General features: G+C 43.5%; 1 protein-coding gene across 1 annotated transcript in view; it reads left to right on the top strand.

The window, feature by feature from the left end:
- Window positions 1–24,000, top strand: part of flncb (filamin C, gamma b (actin binding protein 280)) — a 232,967-nt gene that overhangs the window by 169,285 nt on the left and 39,682 nt on the right. Inside the window, exons 25-37 of the mRNA XM_063217535.1 lie at window positions 2,140–2,302; window positions 3,769–3,929; window positions 4,574–4,741; window positions 5,297–5,420; window positions 5,907–6,063; window positions 6,698–6,817; window positions 9,784–9,973; window positions 10,932–10,955; window positions 11,918–12,165; window positions 13,445–13,537; window positions 16,236–16,335; window positions 21,390–21,530; window positions 22,771–22,899. Of these exons, the coding sequence (XP_063073605.1) occupies window positions 2,140–2,302; window positions 3,769–3,929; window positions 4,574–4,741; window positions 5,297–5,420; window positions 5,907–6,063; window positions 6,698–6,817; window positions 9,784–9,973; window positions 10,932–10,955; window positions 11,918–12,165; window positions 13,445–13,537; window positions 16,236–16,335; window positions 21,390–21,530; window positions 22,771–22,899 (1,818 nt within the window). The remainder of the gene's footprint in view (window positions 1–2,139; window positions 2,303–3,768; window positions 3,930–4,573; window positions 4,742–5,296; window positions 5,421–5,906; window positions 6,064–6,697; window positions 6,818–9,783; window positions 9,974–10,931; window positions 10,956–11,917; window positions 12,166–13,444; window positions 13,538–16,235; window positions 16,336–21,389; window positions 21,531–22,770; window positions 22,900–24,000) is intronic.

The following is a 24,000-nucleotide window of genomic DNA, read 5'->3' as shown; positions in this document are numbered from 1 at the left end:
CATGTACATGAATACATGACGATTCCCTGTACTGCAATTGCCGTTGCCCTATTTTTGCCTAAAGCCGGGCATACACTGTGCGATATTTTCACTCGTGGGTCTTAAGCTTCTGCTCACACTGCACGATGGAATTTCACTGTTTAAAAGTTCACAGCTGTCAACTCACGTCCTCACACTACACGAGCCGACAGTCGGATGCGAGCGAAATGCTTCCACTGTACCACGCGACAGGCATGTTTCCCCAGTCTACAGAGGAGGAAACTTGCGCACCTGAGGTGGAGAATGAGGTCGCACTCAACAGCGAATCGCACGGCCCTATTCATTTGTGCATGTGAAGTGTCAAATCGGGTCGTAGCACTGCTTTAACTGTGCGATTTACGCACGAGCCACGACCAGAATTTCAAACCGTTTTGATTTTCTTGCGACCCTGCGATTGCACGATCGTGAGGCAAAATCGCTTGTCGTTACCCCATGTACACTGCACGATGCGAGACTCACGATTGACCTGCGATTGAGCAAGAAATCGGCCCGACTCTCAAAAAGTCGTGCGAGTGCCAAATCGGGGCAAAATCGGGGAAAAAGTCGCACAGTGTAAGCCCAGCTTAAGACACCTGAAAAAACTGCTGAATGCCTAAGCCCTTTTTGGGAAAAGGGGCCTTCTGCGCCTATTAAAATCAAAATATTTCAGCCTCTGAAGCACATAAAAACATGAAATAAGTTGTGGAAAAAAGAAAATAGATGAGTTGCGTCTGTGGGGTTGTAGTGTGAAAGCCTTCAGGTGCTCATCGGTATCCAAAGTTGCAAACTTGTAGTGGAGAGAGAGAGAGGGTCCGAGGCACTCTGAAGTCCGTATTAAAGGGGTATGCCACTATTTTGGGGCTTAATACAGTTAAAATCGTTGGCTGGGGTTTATAAAGGTGGTAAAGTGTCTTATTTTTCATGTAAGCCGTTGCCTTGCTTTAAGACGAGTTAAAAGAGGGAAGCTAGTGAAAGTCAATGCATTGACTTTCACTAGCTTAGCGACATATTCCCTCTTTTAACTTCTCTTACAGCAAGACAACACTTAACATGAGAAATAAGACACTTTACCACCTTTAAAAACCCCTGCCAACAATTTTAACTGCATTAAGCCCAAAAATAGTGTCATACCCCTTNAAAAAGTACCTCGGACCCTCTCTCTCTCTACATGAAATAAGTTGTATTTGAAAGCTATGACTCTCATTTTACATTAGAATGTGTTCAGTCAGCTCTAACATACCCACATCTTTAATAAAAAGCCTTAAATCTCAAGAGCCTGAATGCAGCTTATGTCACTCCTGGCGCCAAAGGTCAAACAACGTATACTGTACGTACGCAGCATTTGATTTCAGATGAGGGCGATCCTAGGGATGTAAATAAAATCGATGTTTCGGAAGTATCGGCCGGTGATTTAATCGAATCGCATCGTATCGTGGGGCATTCTTAAGAATAGAAAAGAATCGAATCGCTGGCCCCTGTGCAATGCCCTAGCTCCATAACACAATAGTAGAGGAAAAGTAATTGGAAAAAATCTAATCGAATAGAATCGAATCGTATCGTATCAAGGGGAATTCAGAAATAATCGAATCCCTGCTTTAATAAATCGATACCATATCGTATCGTGGTCATAGAGGCTGTGATTTACACCCCTAGGCGATCCTGATGGCCGTCCGTTCCTTGCTAGATACTCGCTGGAGATCTTCTCGGGTGACCTCCCTAAATAAGACCCTGGTTACGACTGCTGTGGTTTATCGGTGAGGTTAAGTGTCTGTGTCATTACTATTCTGGCAAACAGTATTCTGTATGACCTTATAATATGATAGTGACTACAGTAAATGTACATTTTTTTTGCACTCCTGTGCATAGCAGAAAGACCACAACTTTTGGCCAACAATTCGCACACAAAAGCTGTTTGATTATGTATGCAAATATGTTTGTGACTGTGCCAAATGTATTGACTTAATTGTGTGTGTGTGTGTGTGTGTGTGTGTGTGTGTGTGTGTGTGTGTGTGTGTGTGTGTGTGTGTGTGTGTGTGTGTGTGTGTGTGTGTGTGTGTGTGTGTGTGTGCGTGCGTGTGTGCGCATGCGTGTCTGCGTGTATGCGTGTGTACATCCTGACAGGTATGCACCTGATTGAGGTGCTGTACGAGGACGTAGCGATCCCCAAGAGCCCCTTCAGGGTGGGGGTGACGGAGGGCTGTGACCCCAGCCGAGTACGGGCCTACGGACCAGGCCTGGAGGAGGGGCTAGTCAACAAGCCCAACCTCTTCACCGTGGAGACCAGGTACAGTGTGGAGGAGGACTATATAAACACCTTTGGTAACACTTTATAATAATGTTCCTTAGTAAAGACTCAGTAAATAATTAGCTAATGATGAATACAACATTAACAAATGTTTTTATTATTAACTAAGTTTTATTAATGCTTTATAAAATATCTACAAATGATATATGCAAGATTTTACACACCTTATAACAGAGTATTTTATTCATTTACAAGCAACTTGTAAATGTTTGATAAATATAAAATATTAACATAGCATTTCCTAGTCATTTACAAGCATTTGTTTACATTTCCTAGTCATTTACAAACGTTTGTTAATGTTTTGTTCATCAATAGTTAATTATTTATTAAGTCTTTATAATGCTTTTTTTGCATCCATTATTCTTAAGTGTTACCACACCTTTTACCGTACGTTTTATATTAATGTGGAGCTTTCCCAACCTCTTCACTGTGGAAACCAGGTACAGTATCCAAAGCAACTTACAGTTATGTACAGCCATGGGGTGAGATAGGGAGTGGAAGGGTGGGATTCGAACCTGCAACCCTATGATCTAAAGTCCATCTCCTTAACTAGACCTAGGCCACAGGTGCCAACTCCAAATTTGCCTTATAAAGGCAAAGTTCAGTAACTACATAATTTGTCAAAAATTGTGTTTAGTCTGAAAATGATCTTCATTACACCTCCTTTACCTTGTGACAAAGCCTCATGATCCAAATGTGTCCTGTTTTAGACATATTGCTATGTCAAATTTGTAGTATATCCAACCTACTGTAATACCAAGGCTATGTTGGTGTAGTTACTGCATTTTGCCTTTGTTGGTGTATTAATGTGGATATTTCTTTTTATGTCAATGCTTTAGTTTTTGTGCCCATCTCAAATTTTCATATTATGATTACTGTCGAGTACAGTGGGTACAGTATGGTGGACTACACTAGCCTTCTTTTGTGCGATTATTATTTGTGTGGCTTTTCATTGTTTTTAAATATCTATCATTATTTTTTGCTTTATTTTGTTTTGTTTTTTCATCATTATTTTCAAACTTTACTTTTTTTTCTTAATACTGTGTTTGTATCTGTTTTCTTGTGTTTCTTCCGTCTTGCACCATCTTTCTGTCTTTCTCTGTCTCTGTCTCTGTCTCTGTCTCTGTCTCTGTTTCTCTTTCTCTCTCTCTCTCTCTCCCTCTCTCTCATCACTTCTCACCCCCTTCCCCCCCTCTCTCTCCCCCTTCCCCCCCTCTCTTTCTCTCCCCCACCCCCCCTCTCTCCTCCACCAGGGGTGCGGGTACAGGTGGCCTGGGCCTTGCCATCGAGGGTCCCTCGGAGGCCAAGATGTCCTGTTGTAGAGATATTAATTTGTCAAATTACTTTGTTACTATCTATTCAACCTAATACCAACCCTCTCTGTTTCTCTCTCTCTCTGTCTATCTCCCTCCCTCTCTCTCTCCCCCCCTCTCCCCCTCCACCAGGGGTGCGGGTACAGGTGGCCTGGGCCTTGCCATCGAGGGTCCCTCGGAGGCCAAGATGTCCTGCAAGGACAACAAAGATGGCAGCTGCAGCGTGGAGTACATCCCCTTCACCCCCGGGGACTACGACGTCAACATCACCTTCGGGGGCCTGCCCATCCCAGGTCTGATGTGATGTCACTTCCTCTGATGTCAGCCATGTCCATGCCATTGAACTTCAGTCTCATTTCAGATCATTTAGAGCAGGGATTCTTGAACTTTTTGACAACGAGGCCCATTTTTTCCAGTGCACAGTGTCCCGGGGCCCATATTACCCATGTATATATTATCATATTACATTATATTAGGCTATATTATATTACATTACATTACATTATATTATATTATATTATATTATGAGTACATCCTCTTCACCCCCGGAGACTATGACATCAACATCACCTTCGGGGGCCTGCCCATCCCAGGTCTGATGTCACTTCCTCTGATGTCATCCACGTCCATGCCATGTGCCATTTCATTTCAGATAATTTCAGACCTCTTTTAACTAGAGCTGTCAATCGATTAAAAATGTTTATTCACAATTAATCGCATAAATGCCATAGTTAACTTGCGATTAATCACATTTTAATCGCACAATTATGTCTCATTGAAAATCATTGTAATACTTCTATCAATGTACGTGTGTGTGTGTGTGTGTGTGTGTGTGTGTGTGTGTGTGTGTGTGTGTGTGTGTGTGTGTGTGTGTGTGTGTGTGTGTGTGTGTGTGTCCACTTGCACGTCTACTGTCCATGTAAATTCACCCGCATAGGTAGCCCGTTCCGCGTGCCAGTGCGTGAGGTGGTGGACCCCAGCAAGGTGAAGTGCCTGGGCCCCGGGCTGGGCAGCGGCGTGCGCGCCCACGTCCCCCAGGCCTTCACTGTGGACTGCAGCAAGGCAGGCGTCGCCCCCCTGGAGGTACAACTGTACGGACCCACAGGTGAGAACACATTACATTACATTACATTACACATATTTGATTTTTGTTTTAATCCATATTTACAGATATTACAGGCAATTGGTTACAGTTCCTGGAGCAATGTGGGGGGTTAAGTGTCTTGCTCAAGGGCATTTCAGCCATGGATTGGAGATGTAGGGAGAGGTACAGTAAGGGCAGGGTTTGAAACTGCAACCCCGCGATCTACACCATTACACCACCGCTGCCCGACACACACAGGTGTGCAGACCAACTGGGCAATTCCCCGGGACGGCACCTGAGAGGGGCGGCACTACCGTGAAACCCTGCCCCCATTGTGAAACCACGCCCACAAACGACTTTGTGAAAATTGTGTAGACATGTTAAAATAGTTATAAATATACTTCAATCGTTTGAAAGTGTTATTTCTACACTATTGCCACATTATTGTAATAATAACATCATTATTAGTGGTTTATGTCAATGTAAAAACTCATTGATTTAAAATAAACTGGATCATGGCAGTTTGACCGTTACGTTTCCATTCTGTAAGATCTCTCCATTCCTCTGCCCCTGCAGGAGTTGCTGAGCACGTCAGCATCACGGATAACGGTGACGGTACACACACAGTCAACTACACCCCCACCAAAGATGGACCCCACACTGTCTGCGTCAAGTACGCCGACCAGGAAGTGCCTCGCAGGTGAGACCCCGGTTCGAGTCCGGCCGGGGTCATTTCCCGATCCCACCCCGTCTCTCTGTCCCACTCACTTCCTGTCACCATCTCAGACTGTCCTATAAAATAAAGGCATAAAAGCCCCTATATATATATATATATATAAAGAATCTGTTGTGACAACGTGCATTCGCATGCTGAGTTGGTATGGACAGAACAAGCTCTTGGCCTCTCCATTATTGAGTGTTGTGGCATTGTTGTGAAGGATAATGGCCACATTCAGGTTAAGTAGAAAAAAAAAAATAATAATAACTAAAGACTAAATAGCGTCGAAAGAGTCAGAGTACTATTTTTAGAACAAAAACCCTGTCTTATATTTGGGCCAATAAGGTACTAGCTTTACTACAGGATAGGATGTCATTGTAACAATTGAAACAATTGTCAGGAAAGTTAAGAAAAAAACAAGAATTTAATCTAATATTTACATTATGTCACCTGTCTCTCTGTCTGTAGTCCATTTAAAATCAAGGTTTTGCCCGCCCACGATGCCAGCAAGGTGCGTGCCAGCGGCCCAGGCCTCAACGCCTCAGGTGTGCCGGCCAGCTTACCTGTGGAGTTCACCATCGACGCCCGCGATGCCGGAGAGGGCCTTCTCACCGTCCAGATTTTGGTGAGTCAAATTTGGTGTTGTGTGGTGGGAAAAGACAGCTCCTGTTCTTGCTTTTCAACTCATTCTTTCATTAGAGAGAAGCAACCGCCGAAAAAATAGACCACTCTCTTTTGTTTGGCTTGTTTGTTTAACTGAATATGTGTAGCAGCTTATGCTGTGTCTGACATCTTCACTTGTTCACTACATACTGTCCTATACACAACTGTGTTTTACAGTATTTGGGTCCATACACTACTACAATGCATAGTGAACAATTGACCATTTCAGATTCAGCCCAAACTCATCCCTCCTCCCTCCCACCTCTACCCCTTCCACCTTGAACTGATGTTTATGTGTAGCATCCGAGACTGACTCGGAATTATTCACACATTCACCACCAAGAATACTCAATTTACATAATTTTGGCACCCATTTGGTTTGCACCACATAGAGAATTTCATATCATTTGAATTGGAAAAAAACAAATAAAAAATTAAACAAAGAAAGAAAGAACACAAATCCCATGCCACCTTACTCACCCCTTCCTTGCTTCATCTCCCCTCCCCTGTCCCCATGACCTATGACCTGTGCCAGGATGAGGTGACGTGAGGTGACTCCTATGTGTGTGTGTGTGTGTGCCTGCCTGTTACTGCAGGGTCCGGACGGCTGCAGGCAGGAGGCCTCGGTGTTTGTGTCCGAATGGGGCATGCGGGTGTGGGAGAGTCACATTACAAAGGGAACCATCCCCTTCTATATTCTTAAGCAAGGCGGCTACGTAAGAGCCACTCCCACCCACCAACCAACCAACCAACCAATCAACCAATCAACCAATCACCAAAAAGCACCATCTTCATCATCTTCTTACTCGTTTTCTTACTCCTCATCCTCATCTTCTTACAGTACCATGGTGTCTGACGTCTGATCTCTAAAACCTCTAAAACCCCTTAAAACCTCCCCACTACCCTGCTGCCACCAGTCGTACGTGCCTCCTGGTCCTGTGGCTCTGCTGACCTTTGACCCTTGGCCCTCTTGCCGAGGCTCTGGCCTGTCATTGGGCCTTGGGTCATCCTCTTAATCAAGGGGCATGAAATGCATTGTGTAATATTTTTAGTAGTTTATTTCCAGAATAGACACCCCCTTACCGAGGCTCTGGCCTTGGATCTAGCCTGATTATCATCGACTTTCAAATCTCTTCGAGACTTGGTCTGAAGAGACTTGGCATAACAATTAACATTTCCCAAACGATATCGTTGACCCGCCTCCCTTGGTTTCCCGACAAAGTGGGAGGACTTCCCGATTTTTCCATAGCGTAGAAACAGTATTTATATTGCTCCTGGCCTGACGAGAAGCAACACTGAAGGTGTTGCGTCACTAGGAGGTCGCGGCCTGGTTACCTTGGGTCATCCTCCTTGATCAAGGAGCTTAAGAGATCTCCCAATGGTCTTGCGAGATTTTTTTAAGGTCTGTATTTTATCCAAACATTTCAAAGCACGGTAGAGATAAGTGGAAGTAGCTGAACTATCAGGATTCAGTAGATTGATGGGAAATGTGCTGTATGTGCTGCCCAGTTGGTTGACGTTCAGTTTCTTGAGCTCTGATGCAATGGCTAAGTTTTATGGGGATGTCCTTGTACAGAGAGTGCTTAAGTGCAGGAGTGATTCTGTGATTGCATAAGAGTACATTTTAGACACAGTGTCTCTCAGGTTTTCCAAGAGACTTCTGATATCAAGCACACACCACACCAGCTGTCTGCAATGCTCCAATAAGAAGTAAATACAAGATATGAATGTCGTTCAAAATTTTTCCAAAGTCTTCCTTGACAGACTTCAGCTGGATTCTGGTCGGTGTTCTTTGTCTTTCTGTTTGCTTTGAAGACGTAAGTAAGTTAGAACAGGATCTGGGTCTTGGATAATATCCAACAGATTTTAATTCTGAAAAAAAGACTCTTGTCGTCTTGATTTAGAAAGGATTTTGCCAGTTTAGAGTCAGGTATATTGCAGCCTTGGCCTAACGTAATAATTCTGCCCGACTCTAACTGTGCGAACAGACCACTGGCATTGAACGTGTGGAAAGTGGCGGAAGTAATTGACTTTGTATGGAAGAGCAAGAGGCAGAAACATCAAAAGCTGCAAAAGCGTTTCTAGCGCTGAGGGCGTCGAAAGCGTTAACAGAGAAATTGAACTTCAGCTAAAAATGTGTAATGAGCTCAGCGCCAGCAGGCGTCAGCCAATGGAATGTTCACATTTTTCTAAATACGAGCTTCGGTTGGTCACGCTCCCTGATCGAACGCTTCAGGTTGAATCATTTCCTGCGTTCATCATCCCTGATCTGGGCTTCCCAGGCGGGACTCGGCAGCATTTTGGCTCTTTCAACGCCAGCTGTCTGTCCGCACGGTGAGCTCATATCAATGCTTCACAGAGGATCCATGGCAGTCCCCTCCTCCCCATTGTCTCCTGGTCTCTGTGAACTGACCACCGTTGGGTTTGTCCCTCTTGGCTAACCTCCCCCCTCCCCCCAAGTGATTTTTGCTCCAGTGGTGTTTTTGCTCAACTTCACTAACTGTGAGGACACAAATACTCCCTAAAACCAGTATCTTAACCCATCTTCATATGGAATAATATTTTGTGTGTACTATAGACTCCAGCTTGGGTTAGTGTGAGAGCCATTACAGACATACAGTATGCTGTACACCTTAGGTTCCCAAACTTTTTCAACCGGGACACCCTTTTGAACTTGACAATATTTTTGCTAGAAATCCACCATACAGAAAATACATCTATTAACCATACAAGTGAATATAAGTCCCTTTTTTTTCTGAGACCCCGCTTCAGTACCTCCGCGACCCCTTATTGGGGTCCCGACCCCCGGTTTGGGAACCACTGATGTACACACGTCTATGCACACAAACGGAATGTGAATGCGGTAGAGATGCACCGGATCCTGATTTTTAGGATCCTGCCGGATACCGGATCCACTGCTTAAGATCCTGCCGGATCCGGAACCGGATACCGGATCTTACGAAAAGGCCCTTTTTATCACTTTGGCTCAAACTATTTTGACTGAAAAGCCTCGGCTACTGGATCCTGGATCCTGGAACCGGATCCTGTGAAAAACCCTATTATCCTGCCGGATCCGGAACCGGATCTTGGATCCGGTGCATCTCTAGTACATACATCAATCAAGCATCTGATCTGATTTCATGTACCCCGAGAGTCATCTCCACGCTGCTTGGTTTTCTGTGACCATCTTGATCTTGACCTTGACCTTGACCTTGTGGATGAGTTTTTTCTTATGTTTGGATTTGGTGAATGAACTAATAGACTGGAACTTTAATAGGCTGTTGAAAGTACATAAATCTTGCAGAGATGGACATCCCCTGATTGGAAAGTAGAAGTCCTGTTATTGTATGGAATTGTTCCAGGCAATTCAGTCAACCATTTGATCCTTAGAAGATGAGATAAGACTCTTGTGTGTGCCCATTGGACACACATGGCACCACTTTTACTTTCTCAGTCCAGTTTGTCCGCCTCTGCATTCCAGTGAAACATGTTTTATGCATACTGATGTCTGTGTGTGTGTGTGTGTGTGTGTGTGTGTGTGTGTGTGTGTGTGTGTGTGTGTGTGTGTGTGTGTGTGTGTGTGTGTGTGTGTGTGTGCGCGTGTGTGTGCGTGCGTGCGTGCGTGTGTGCGTGTGTGTGTGTATGCGTGCATGCGTGTGCATGTGTGTGTATTTGATCCTAGGATCCCGAGGGCAAGCCCAAGAAGGCCAACATCCGTGACAATCGGGATGGAACATACACCGTGTCATATGTGCCAGACATGACCGGCCGCTACACCATCACCATCAAATATGGCGGAGACGAGATCCCCTATTCGCCCTATCGCATCCACGCAGTGCCCTCAGGAGACGCCAGCAAGTGTTTGGTCACAGGTGAGTATTACACTACAGCCATAGCTCAGCTCATGACGACAACACCATATAGTCACAGAGCCAAGAGGGTTTTTTCTTTATGTTGTTGAGCCCAAAAGGTTCAATGTGTGTTTCTGATTCAGAAAATGGTGAGGAATTTAAAAAATGCAGGTCTTACGAAACCAAAGGTAGTAGACACAAATTTACGATATTCATCTGAAGTCGGGTACCTTCTCATATTCGCTTTCAGCTTGATTTTGGAGTGATTTCTAGCAGCATTTTCCTAAATCCATATAAACCCACATAAATTATACTAAAATGGCTTCCCTAACTTAATTCTGTGGTGCTGATTCCGAATATGTGACATATTTTGTTATGAAAACCCTCTTGGCTCTGGGACTAATACAGGGTTTTATGTGATGCGAGTTTGTAATAGTAAATGCAGTGCAAGGATTAAATTGGTTGCCTTGCACAACAGTTAAAAGTGCACTGTGTAGAATGTGGCCAGAATGGGTACCGCAACTTTTCATGAATATTTACTAAATAATAAACCAATATTTACTAGTATAACCACAGTGCAGTAAGTTTTGCAGCTAAAAATGTCTATTTCTGGAAATTCAAAATGGCAGACCATGGAGAAGATCCCCCTTTTCATGTATGAAAAGTGAAAATTTCCCAGTCACAATGAATACTTAGAATTTGGTGGTGGTGGTATGTAATCATGAAAAGGGTAACATTAGTGAATGGGCAGCATGAATTGTGGAAATAAACGACAAAAAATATTACACGGTACACCTTTAACTATATGGATTTGATTAATGAGTACAATATCAAAAGTGTCTAAACCTTTCTTGTGAATGGTATGAAGACTTTTGATACAGTAACATGGTGATTGTGAATCACTTAGTGACAACATGACAGTGTGCATAATTTCCAGTAATAAATAGTGTCTAATCTTCCTTATTTGATATCATTGCAGTTTCCATTGGAGGACATGGATTGGGTGAGCGTTTGTTCATTTCCTTTAAAAAAAACATTAAAAAAACATTAGAAAATGGGTGATTTTCAATGCACTAACCCACTGAATAAAGATTGTTTTGGACTTTTTAAATCAACTGAAGTGCCTAGACCAAGGATTTTATCCGCATCCTCCATTTTGTTGAACATTGCACCCTCCATTGAGCACTATTTGAGTTTGAGGGACACTAGTAGCACTCTACTGTACCTACTCTTCTTCCCGTGGCAATACTTGTCATCAGTGCCGCTGACAGCGTTTGCTGGGCCCAGGACAAATTAATGTGGAAGGGCTCCCTGTCCAATACAGTACAATGTAATGAAAATCCAAATTTGGGCCCCCTATCTCCCTGGGCCCGGGACAACTGACCCCTTTGTCCACCCCCTTGTCGGCTTCACTGCTTGTCATCGTGTGTCACTGGCAGAGGTGGAAAGTAACTAATTACTTTACTCGCGTTACTGTAATTGAGTAGCTTTTTTTGTGTACTTGTACTTTTTAAACTACTTTTTAAAATTTGTAATTTTACTTTTACTTAAGTACATTTTCTTTCGAGTAATGTACTTCGGTACATTTTACAGCACAAGCGTTACTGAGTAAAAAAAACAAACAAACAAACAAAAAACCCCTAGAATTCTAGCCTAGTTTATAAAGAGTTGGCGCGTGCGACCTGTCTCTCACTCAAACGATGTTGGCTGACTATGGAGATTCACTTAACTCCGAGGAGATCAACATTAGCCGTTCTTCCTCTAACCCAGTGCACCCCTTGCACATCTAGAGGCATAAAACGCTGATTGTTAAAAAGTAACTTTTTACTTTTACTCAAAGAACATTTTAAATTACTTACTTTTTACTTTTACTTGACTGGTAAATTTACTCGTACTTGAGTACATTTTCAACAGAGTAACAGTACTTGTACTTTAGTACTCTTTCCACCTCTGGTCAATGGACAGGATCAGGGCTGGGACCCACCATCCAGATCGGCGAGGAGACGGTGATCACCGTAGACGCAAAGGCCGCTGGGAAGGGCAAGGTGACCTGCAAGGTGTCGACCCCAGACGGGGCGGAGCTCGACGTGGACGTGGTAGAGAACGCGGACGGAACATTTGACATCTACTACACGGCACCGGAGCCGGGGAAATACGTCATCACCATCCGCTTCGGAGGAGAGCACATTCCCAACAGCCCCTTCCATGTGGTGGTACGTCAAGGATTTAGAAATGCATGCAATGCATGGGTTGGAGCCTTCACTTCCCTAGCCTTGATAAATATCGCATGTACTGTACATACATGTACTTATGATACATGTACTTATGATGACGGATAATGGATACTAATCCATAATTTAAAAAGAGAAATCACTCACACTCACATGAATTCTATCCCTCACTTGTGAGACTGTCTGTCTGGTGTTAACCAGGCAAGACTGCACCATCCATGCATGTTTTCTTTAAAGGGACACTGTGTGAGATTTTTTATTGTTTATTTCCAGAATTCATGCTGCGCATTCACTAATATTCATTTTCCATGAATACTTACCACCAGCATCAAATTCTAAGTATTCATTATGACTGGAAAAATTGCACTTTTCATACATGAAAAGGGGGATCTTCTCCATTGTCCGCCATTTTGAATTTCCCAAAATAGCCATTTTTAGCAGCAAAAATGACTGTACTTGGACCATACTAGAAAATATTTGTGTATTACTTAGTAAACTTCCATGTAAAGATCAAATTTGCCAATAGGCAGCCCAGTTTCAATGAGCAGCATAGTTGCAGTACCTTTTTTGACCATTTCCTGCACAGTGTCCCTTTAACCCTTTGAGGAGTACCATCACAAATATGTGATTAGAATTTTGCCAAAATTTTGAGTTCTCATTATGATGTCATAAGGACTTTTCAAGATTTTTAACACAGACTTTTATGGGAGCTGTAGAATGTTCGAGTACAATTCTAGAAGAACTGAGGGAAATTCCTTACTCCTCAAAGGGTTTTAAACAATGTTGACAATGCTGTTAAATGTCCCAGGACCCTGTTTCTCGAAAGCATTGTTGCTAACCAGTCAGCAACCTAGTAGGTTGCCAATGGGATATTGCATTGCAACCAAGTAAGTTGCTAACTTAGTTAGCAACGACGTTGTCAAGAAACACACTCCTGACGTCTTAATGGGTAAATACAATGGCATAACATCTACTGTAATTGTTTTCGTAGTGTGTAGCTGAGTGACTAACTGATCTGATGTAACCAGGGCTCTTAATTAACACCAGCCAACCGACCAAATGCTGGTGAAATTTCAGTTTGGCTGACAGAAAAAAACAACTTAATAGCCACTTTGTCCCACTGGTGAGTGTGCGTTTGGCCATTAAGATTAACTTCTACCAGCCATTTTTGGCTGGTGATGAAAAAAGTTATTTTAGAGCCCTGGATGTAACCATTGCATGTGTATGTGAATGTGTTTGTTACTGTATCTTCTCCCTCCAGGCGAGCGATACCATTCCCATTATAGAGGAGCCGTGTGATAAAGTGCAGCTGCAGCAGCCCTACGCCCCCTACCAGGGCTACGCGCCACACTGGGTACACACACTACGCTCAGTCAGCACCAGTGTTGCCAGATGTACGATTATCATCGTATTTGTACCATAATTTTGACCATTTTGTCCTCTGTACGATCAAAAAAACAAGATGTACGATCATTTCAGAGTTGTCATTCAGTTCATTTAGATGCCTTAAAACAGCAATTTGGGTCTTGTACAATAATTTCCCCATAAAGTCCCCATAAAAGATAATTTTGAGGTTTTGGTACGATAATCCAGCATTTCCCATCTGGCAACACTGGTCAGCATTGCTAAACCATCATTGCGCCGCTGAACTCTCTCTTACCTGTATCAGTCCTCCTTCACATCCATTTACTTAGCTGTTCACTGTGATGGGCAGTGTTGCCAGATATGTCTGCCCAAATCCCGCCCAAAAGGTTCTCAAAAACCGCCAAAATGCGCTAAATTTCGCCCAAATTCAACAAATTACATTGACTTCTATGGGCCCAAAACGGCTTAAAAAACCGCCAAATGGCCAATTTTTCCCATTTTTGCCCGCCGACGCTCATCCCAAGTAGCCCAATTGGGCGGGCACCCGCCCAATCTGGCAACACTGGTGATGGGTACATCATAAGCAGCTTTTTCTACACTGTTGCTGGTTTTAAAATTCCATCACACAAATTTCACTCATGTCATAATACGCTCAAGAACAATGCTTAACTTTCTTAGCACTGCTGAACTTTCTTGTCTTTTCTCTTTCACATCCATGTGTTCAGCTGTTCGCCAAAGTTCATGAATGATACACTTTCTTAGGAGTGTTGGACAGTATTTCTGTAGCTGATGCTTTTTTCCCTTACATCAACATATCATTTACATTATTATTTACTTCGATTTACATCTCATCACGCTTTTGATTAACACATTGATGCCTAAAGCACTTGCAAAAAGGCTGCTGAATGCCTGAGACCTTTTTAAGAAAAGTTGCCCTCAGCCTATAACAACCGAAATATCTCAGCTTCTGCAGCAAATAAAAATCAAAATATAAAAAGTTGCATTTAAAAGCTAAGACCCTCATCTTGTATTAGAATGTGTTCATTCAGCTCTAACATACCAAGATTTAAAAAAAATTGTCTTAAATCTCATGAGCCTGAATGTTGCGTCATGCAGCTCCAGGCACCAGGGCCAATGTTGCGCAACGCAACATCTAGCATCAATGGGTTAAACAGCTGGTTCTCTTCTCTTCTTTTGCACTTTCACAATCTCCTCAATCTCACAATCTCCCAATCCTCAGCCTTTCACACCTGCCTTTCCCACCTTTCTCCACATTACAGAGTTCGCACCAGAGACGTCTAAGAAAATAATTGTTCACACCTCAAATTCCACTTTTCCTCAACACTGTGTCCTTCAGCAAACATTCATGTATCTTTATTTAGTCACACTCACATGTATGTACTTAGAATCTTGAAGAGTTAACACTCTAAAGAAAGACTGGGTCCAATATGGTGTGTAGGAATATAGAAGAACAAAATAGAATAGAGTAGAATAGATTAGAACAGAATAGAACAGAAAAGGCATTCTATCCTATTTTACTGGAGTCGTACCAGAGATTCTTTAAGTATATAGAGATATGCCAATGTAATAGGTTTCTATGGGCACCTACCGTGACCAGGTTGCGGTCTGCCTAAAGGGGCGTGTCATAATGCTCCTAGCATTGAATAGAGCAGTCCTCAGGTCTGCCTATGTCTGCCTAAAGGGGGATTTCCCCCCCAATAATAGAACCCGGAAACAATGGGCCAATGGAACCTCTCTCTCTCTCTATTCTCTCTGGTCGTACACTGTTGGAGAAGACATTATTTTACCAGAGTGTTCCAAACTCCCCTGCTGAAGTTTTACAGGAGTTCCTCGACTCCCTCTGAGGTCGAGGTTTGTGGCCACATTCCCCGTTCGTTCCAATAAAAATCCTCTCGGAAAACTGGCCTTTTATAGGCCAACTCGAGCCGAACATTAAAAGCTGCAACCGTCCCTTGTTTGTCATGTGTTTATAAACCACGGTTATATTTCCTATCATTTCATCTAATGCGTGCTTATTTTCTGTGGCTGTGTTGAGTTCATCTTTGCCTGCTCATAATTCGTTAAGTGTTTGTTTGCTTCAAAACTCTTCAAAGGCTTCCATTTCCTAAATATTCCACTTGGGCTTGTATTTTCCTGCCTTCTCTCTGGCTGGGAACCGTTCCCAGGGAGCATCTGTCTCTACAATGGACTCGGGCCACATCTGAGAGTCAGAGTTCATTTTCAGCCCTGCTCTGCATCGTCTCATCTCTCTCGCATTTCTCGAAAGCGTAGTTGTTAGCAGTTAGCAACTTGGGTAGTTGCCAATACATGGGTTCTACATTTTTGTTTTCCCCTGACTGCATGAACCTAGCTGCGCACAACTCAACCTCTGATTGTTGGAAACCACTGTCGATCAAAAAACTAGCTCACATGGTTGGCTGCCAGTGTCTTGCCCCTCCTCGCAACATCGTGTTTACAAACACTGTTAGCCCATGCATAGGAATTGCATTGCATTGCAACCAACAAAGTAGCTAATATAGTTAGCAACTACGCCTTCCAGAAATGCACCCCTGTACTCCATCTTGCCTCCCATCCGCTGCCTCTTAAGCGGTCAAGGGTGGCGACCCGCCCGCACAGGCTTTCGGTAGCTGATGATAGGCTAACGCCGGTGTCACTCTTCTTTTCAGGCAACAGAGGAGCCAATCACAGCCACCAACGGGATTGAGCCCATGCTTCGGCCCTTCAACCTGGTCATCCCCTTCACGGTGCAGAAAGGAGAGATCACAGGTGAGGCATGCATGGTGTTAAATGGATGGACTGCATTTATATAGCGCCTTTCCACTCCTCCGAGCACTCAAAGCATTGTATGCATCACATTCACCCATTCACCCATACTCACATTCGCACACCGGTGGCAGTGGGTGCCATGCAGGGTACCACCCTGCCACCAGGAGCAATTTGGGGTTCAGTATCTTGTTCAAGGACTCATCGATGGGTTCAGGCAGAGCGGGGCTTGAACCTGCAACCTTCTGGTTGCCGAACAGGCTTCTCTACCACCTCCTGCCACCACCGCCCTGTTCTCTATACAGTAAGAAGGGGAGTCAAAGTAGGGAGTGAGCTTTGTTATTTCTTTTCATAGTAGCCTCTCACTGCAAATGGGGTTGCTGGTAGGCCTATTCACCATCTGCTGAAAATACTCAACTACTTAATAACAACATTGCCATGACACTACCGAGAGCCTTAAAGTGATACTGTCCCATTTTTGAAAATAAGCTTATTTTACACCTCTCCTTGAGTTAAGTGATTGGGTTCTACCTTTCTCCTGTACTTTCAACCGTTCTCTGGGTATGGCAGTACAAATTTCACCTCCAAGCTAGCAGTTAACATTGAGTCCTATGAGACCAGCTGGCGGCTAACTGGTCTCGTTGGAATCAATGTTAACTGTTAGCTCGGGGATCAACTTTTTACTGCCGTACTCAGAGAACGGTTGACAGTACAGGAGAAAGGTAGAACCCAATCACTTAACTCAAGGAGAGGTGTAATATACGCTTATTTCCAAAAATGGGACAGTATCACTTTAAGTAACAGATTAAGACATAGACATTACAATTTTGGTGACAGTAAGGTTATAACATAGGCTCTGCGCTAATCGTTTGATATACTGTAATGTATAAGGGCCCAGAATTTGGTGGCTCTCTTCTGAAAATGAGGGACATACCTGGGAGGAATATAATGGGCTAGGGAGGGGTGGGGTGTAAATATTGGGCTGTGAGGTCACCGAACATATGTACCAGGGGTGGTAACTTACATTTTTCCGCCCAGCAGTCACTGTGGCAGGTAGATTTTAAAATCTACCAGTCACTAGCTTTTTTTACCAGTCAAAGTGACTGGTGGGTTGAAAAATGTACCAGTCAGCCCTGAAATGTACCCGTCCTTGGCAGGTGGACGGGTGCTTATTTCGAACACTGATATGTACAGTATAGAAAAGCAGAGGTGTCGGAAGTAAAAGCAAAAAAAAGAAACACAGTTTCCTTCCAACACAGGTAACTTATCTGAGTAACCAGTAGACCTATGTACTTGTGTTATGATCAGCTGACTGTGAACTGTTTGGATGAAGTTTTTGTGGTGGGTCCTTGTTAGGTGTTTAGTGTTTTCCAGTAACAGCACAGTCTAGCTATGAACTCAGTAGGTACAGTGGAGTAAATGGAGTAATAGCTAGTCTGGTACTTACACCATAGTGGTGTGGATCGGCACTGCCCTCACGATCCGATTCGATCACGATTCGGGAGGTAGTAGATCCGATTCGATTCGATTCTATTAGATCCAATCCGATCCGATCCGATCCGATTCAATTCTACAATGCATTGCAATGCATTACATTTCTACTGAATGCAAAGCAAATGTTTAATCAGCCATGATGAGGCAATACAAGTAGTCAGATACTGAGCAACAATTTATTGGCTGTTTTCTGTATCAGTCTGTATCAGTCTTGCAATGTTTTGAAGTGCTTTTATTTAATTTAACATTCATTTGCTCCCGAAATATCCATGGAAGTAATTGAAACTTAAAGAAATTGCCCGATCGATTCTGGAACTTGCCGGATCGATTCTGGATCGTCCATGCCCCGCATGATCATTGTTCACACCACTAATACACCATGAATTTACTTTTACTTTGACACCTCTGGAGAATCGTGCCTTACAACAAGGCCTTTATGTCCATCTTACACTGTAGCAATGGTGGCCAAGCAGTTTTGTTCGTTGGGTTATTGGGTGAAGTAGGAAATTGAGATTATTAACCCAGAGGAAATATAGCGTCTTTTAATGTCTTTGAAACTAATTTGAGATTGCACAAACAATACCAAAGTATACACTTCACAAGTCGTAGCCTATGGTTGTAAAAGATTATTGCATACCTGTAAAAGTGAGCGGTTTCATCCCATTGCAGCCTACGCACACTGGTTCCGATAGCACTGCAGAGCATGTTCGCTTCCGACACAATTCGCCTTTGGCTAAGCCCCGCCCTCTTTATTTACAGTTGCTAGGTCGGACAGATAAACTTTCAATGCTGAGATATCAACGTGATTNATGCAAATCGCAGCAGTTATTCACTCCTAGTAAATAGGATGTTTGCTTACAACCTTACTAAAAAGTGACGAATGAGATGGTGGCATGATCGGAGCACACAAAGTACGTTTTTGATCCGTGTGCTTTCTAGTCGAGTGTGAGGCTGCCGAGACCCTTCAAGGCAGACTATTCAGCTGCTAGTAGCCTAATATTAGTCCGGTTTTAGGTAAAGAGGAAAGCGATTACCACCTGTTACATCGTGGGGAAACTTGCACCTTTGTCACAAATACCCCAGGCACAATTTCCAATCATATTTTAATAATAATACGATCGTATCTCGCTAACTACTTGAAAACGTGCGATTTCAGCATTGAGTTCAATGGAGTGCTGTCAAAACTGTCCGAGGTTTGTCCGAGGTCGTCATTTTGCTGCGCTGTGATTGGTCAAAAAGCACTTAAGGGCGTGCCTTGGCCAAAAGTGAATTCCGACCCCCAAATCCAATTTCGCATGAACATAGCCTGGATAGTCAAAGGGTGCCTCCGACAAAATAGAACTTGGCGCCAGTGTGCGGGGTTCTATTGGAAACAATGGAATCGAACTTTTGCGGAGCAGTGCTCTGCACTTTGTCGGAGCTGGTGTGCGGCGGAGGCTCTAATTCAGTTAAGGTGGGCCCCGATCTGTGTTGCATTATCTGCTACAACGCTTTAGACACTTGAATTTGTTTTAGAGCAGGGTTTTATTTACCCTTCCTTGTTTCCTTTGTCTGGCTGTTTTATCGTGTGTTAAACTATGTTAGGCGATGTGATTTGGAGCATTTTATATTGCATGAAATGCATGTCTGAGTGTCTTGGCCCAATGCTCTGCTCGACTTGTCCTTGAATAGCATTGGACAGTGCTGCTCTGTGCATGATGACTGCAAATGCTGTATGATCAAGCGTTATACAAGCAGAGGGCGTGGCGCTGTCGTAGCAGTGTGTGTGTGTGTGTGTGTGTGTGTGTGTGTGTGTGTGTGTGTGTGTGAATTGTGCATACATACACGTTGATGTCATTCCACAATCCACGTGTGTGTGTGTGTGTGTGTGTGTGTGTGTGTGTGCGTGCGTGCGTGCGTGTGTGCAAGGATCTTAGCGGTTTTAATTCTCAAAGGGCAGGTTGCATCTGTCTGTGTGCGCGCTCGTGTGTGTGTGTGTGTGTGTGTGTGTGTGTGTGTGTGTGTGTGTGTGTGTGTGTGTGTGTGCGCGCGTGTGTGTGTGCATGTGCGTGCAGTTTTGATTCCCTTAAAGAGAGGGAAGTTTGTAGGCGTGCTTATCTTCTTCCCCTAATGAAGGCCAGGCCTACCGCCCGTCTCTGTGTGTTAGTGTTGGAACAGTGATTGACCAGTGTGGCTGGCTGCACAAACAAAGCCTCTCTACTGGCTCTGAAGTAAACACCACCAGCCTAGCTAGCCTGTCACTGCCCTGGAGGAGATGTGTCAGTGTGCTCTTCTCTCTCTCTCTCTCTCTCTCTCTCTCTCTCTCTCTCTCTCTCTCTCTCTCTCTCTCTCTCTCTCTCTCTCTCTCTCTTTCTCTCTCTCCTTCTCTCTCTCTCTCTCTCTCTCTCTCTCTCTCTCTTTCTCTCTCTCTCTCTCTCTCTCTCTCTCTCTCTCTCTCTCTCTCTCTCTCTCTCTCTCTCTCTCTCTCTCTCTCTCTCTCCAGCTACCCATTTGCCATGTTTCCCAGAGATAAAGAGCCAACTGCAATATGCTCTGTGTGTGTGTGTGCGTGTGCGTGTGCATGTGCGTGTGTGCGTGCGTGCATGCGTGTGCGTGTGCGTGTGCGTGAGCGTGAGCGCGAGAGTGCGTGCGTGCGTGCGGGTGTGTATATGTTTATGCGTGCATGCGTGCGTGTGCGTGCGTGTGTGTTTGCGCGTGCGGGTGTCTGTGCATCTGTGTATCTGTTGCCCGCGTGTCTGTGTGTGGGTGGGAGTGGGAGTGAGAAAGAGAGAGAGAGAGGAAAACATTGTGTACATGCGTGTGTGTGGTGTGTGTGCGTGCGTGCGTGCGTGTCTGTGTGCGTGTGTGTCTGCGTGTGCGCTGAAGTCCTATTGGGATATTGCCCCTCACTTTGCTTCTCCACGCTGGTTTAGAGTGATGTCATGCAGAGCTTTTAACTAGATGGAAGTTTTGGACAGCTGCTCCAAAGCTGGCTGTCAACAATACTTGATAAATGTTTTTCTTGATAAATGTTTGTCTTGATAAATGTTTTCCTTTTCTTATTTACTCAGATGTGCACACACACACACACACACACACACACACACACACACACACACACACACACACACACACACACACACACACACACACACACACACACACGTGGATTGTGGAATGACATCAACGTGTATGTATGCACAATTCACACACACACCTGAAAAGTATGTGACAATAGTAGACACACAAACATTGTGCATATAAAGTATACACATCCACATAAATTATCACGTTCACACACACACACACACACACACACACACACACACACACACACACACACACACACACACACACATGGAATGACATCAACGTCTATGTATGCACAATACACACACACCTGAAAAATATATGGCTGTAGACACACAAACAGAGTGCATATGAAGTATACACACCTACTGTACATAAATTGTCAAACCGATGCACGCACACACACACACACACACGCACACACACACACACACACACGCACACACACACACACACACTGCTCGTCTGTAAGGTTTGCTGTTTGCTTTTCCCAGGTGAAGTGCGAATGCCCTCGGGTAAGACGGCGCGTCCCAACATCACAGACAACAAGGACGGCACAGTGACCGTGAAGTACGCCCCCACTGAGAAAGGCCTGCACGAGATGGACATCAAATACGATGGCAACCACATACCAGGTACTCACGCACCACACTGCAAAAAAATATGAAATCTTAGCAAGCTTATTGTTCTAGTTTCAAGTAAAATCATCTAATAAAAATGATTTCAAGTAAAAATTGCCCAATAACTAGTTCTTTTTAACTGGAATTAGACTATTTATACTTGTTTTCGAACATTTGTCCAAGGGGCAAGATATTTTTACTTGGTGATATTTTTTTACTTGTTGTGAGCAATATTTGCTTGTAATCTATTTTTTTTTTGCAGTGCATGCACACAGACATGCCATTTGACTAAAAGAAAAATACAGTGAAAAGAAAATTCTGACAACTGACAAATTCAACCTCCTTTGCTCTGTGTAATGGAACTTGATGCATTATTGCTAATTTGCTGAAGCAATTTTCTGTTACTGTATTATTATTCATTGACTGAGTTTGCTAATTTAATTTAATCAAACTGACAAATTCAACCTCCTTTGGTCTGTGTTACGGAACTTGATGTATTATTGCTATTATTATATTATTATTCATTAACTGAGTTTGATGGATAATTTAATTTGATCAATAACATTATTAGTGATATTTATTAACTAAATGGTAAATGGGCTGCATGCACTGTATGTAGTGCCTTTCTATTCCTTCACCAGTGTTGGGAGTAACACATTACAAAAGCAATTAATTACTGTAATGCATTACTTTTTGCTGTAATGCAGTAATGTAAAGCATTAGGGCAAAATTTTGTAATATTTACTTAGTTACAATGCTAAGTAACTGAAGTTACAATGCATTGTACCGTGACCTGGATTTTAATGGTGTTCTTCACTGTGGTGGATCAGAAAGAAGCTATTTCTGAACCTGGTCGTTTTTAGTCTCCATGCTGCCAAAACACCTCCTGGACGGGAGGTAAAAAAGTCATGACTCATGAGCTTGATTTGCATTGTAAATCGCCAGATCCATATTTAGGCCTACAGTTATTTTGGTGAAAGTAACTAAAGTAATGCAAAAGTAATGTAATGCCTTACATTTTAGTTATATTGTAATGTAAGGGACTATTTTGAAAAGACAGTTACATGTAACCAGTAATGTATTACAGTTTTTGAGCAACTTGCCCAACACTGTCAAGCACTCAACCCGCTTTACAATTTATGCCTCAAATTCACCCTGCACATTCAGGCATGGTGGAAGTGGCTCTAGCACCTTCGTAAGAGTAAACAATAAATGATGTCTCAGCTGATGTCCATTCCCTTTCCTGTCTGAACAGGAAGTCCACTGCAGTTCTATGTGGACGCCATCAACAGTGGTCATGTGACGGCCTATGGGCCTGGCCTGAGCCACGGCATGCTCAACAAGCCCGCCCTCTTCACCATCGTCACCAAGGACGCAGGGGAAGGTATGATGTGTGATGATGAAGGTATGACGTATGATGTTAAGCCTCCCACATTTGGGCTTACATTGCCCACGGGGACTCCGTTTCGAATCCGGCCGGGGTCATTTCCACACCCTGCCCCATCTCTCTCTCCCAATCATTTCCTGTCTGCTCTCAAACTGTCCTATAACAATAATAAAGGCTGAAAATCCCCCAAAAATACTTTAAAAAAGAAGGTATGACGTAGGATGTTCAGTATACTGTATCTTGAGGTTATATTAAATATTCAAGTTCTTTTGATTCAGACATGTAAAAGTTAGTTATCTTTTGCCTGATGTTGAAGTGTGACGTTGAAGTGCTTTAAAACGTCACACTGTAAAACAGCTGATGTTGTGGAGGTGTGACCTTCCCGTCAATATTGACAAGTTGGTCACACCTCCTGCTGTTAAAGTTGCGGCCTCAGGTCACCCCTCCACAACATCAGCTGTTTTAACCCATTGATGCCTGATGTTGCGTTGTGCAACATTGGCCCTGGCGCCTGGAGCTGCATTACGCAACATTCAGGCTCATGAGATTTGAGACAACTTTATTAAAAATCTCTGTTTGTTTGAGATGAACGAACACATTCTAATGAAATATGAGGGTCTTAGCGTTTAAATGCAACTCAGTGCACATTTTCATGTGCTTCAGAAGCTGAGATATTTAGGTTTTTATATGCTGAGGGCAGCTTTCCCTAAAAAGTTCTCAGGCATTCAGCACCCTTTTTGCAGGTGCCTTAGGCATCAATGGGTTAAAGCACGTCACACTTCAACGTCCATGGGAACCCTTTCTCCCTCTATCGCTCTTCCTCACTCACCTTCTCAATCTCTCTCTTGCTCGATGACACTCTGATGTATTGTGCATTGTCTGTCTGTCTGTTTGTCCATCTGCCCGACTCTGTCCAGAATAGCAGCTATGATGTTCAACTCTCATGTTTTACTATTTTACTACAACTATTTAATTCATTGTTGTCTTGCACTCATTTATTCTTGCCTCATTCATTTTATCCTTCTCTCTCTCTCTCTCTCTCTCTCTCTCTCTCTCTCTCTCTCTCTCTCTCTCTCTCTCGCTGTCTCTCTCTCTCCC

The sequence above is a fragment of the Engraulis encrasicolus genome, chromosome 15 (assembly GCF_034702125.1).
Source record: "Engraulis encrasicolus isolate BLACKSEA-1 chromosome 15, IST_EnEncr_1.0, whole genome shotgun sequence".
NCBI classification, from domain to species: Eukaryota; Metazoa; Chordata; class Actinopteri; order Clupeiformes; family Engraulidae; genus Engraulis; species Engraulis encrasicolus.
Note: the sequence above shows the minus strand (reverse complement) of the source record. Positions and strands in the feature narration are given on the sequence as shown.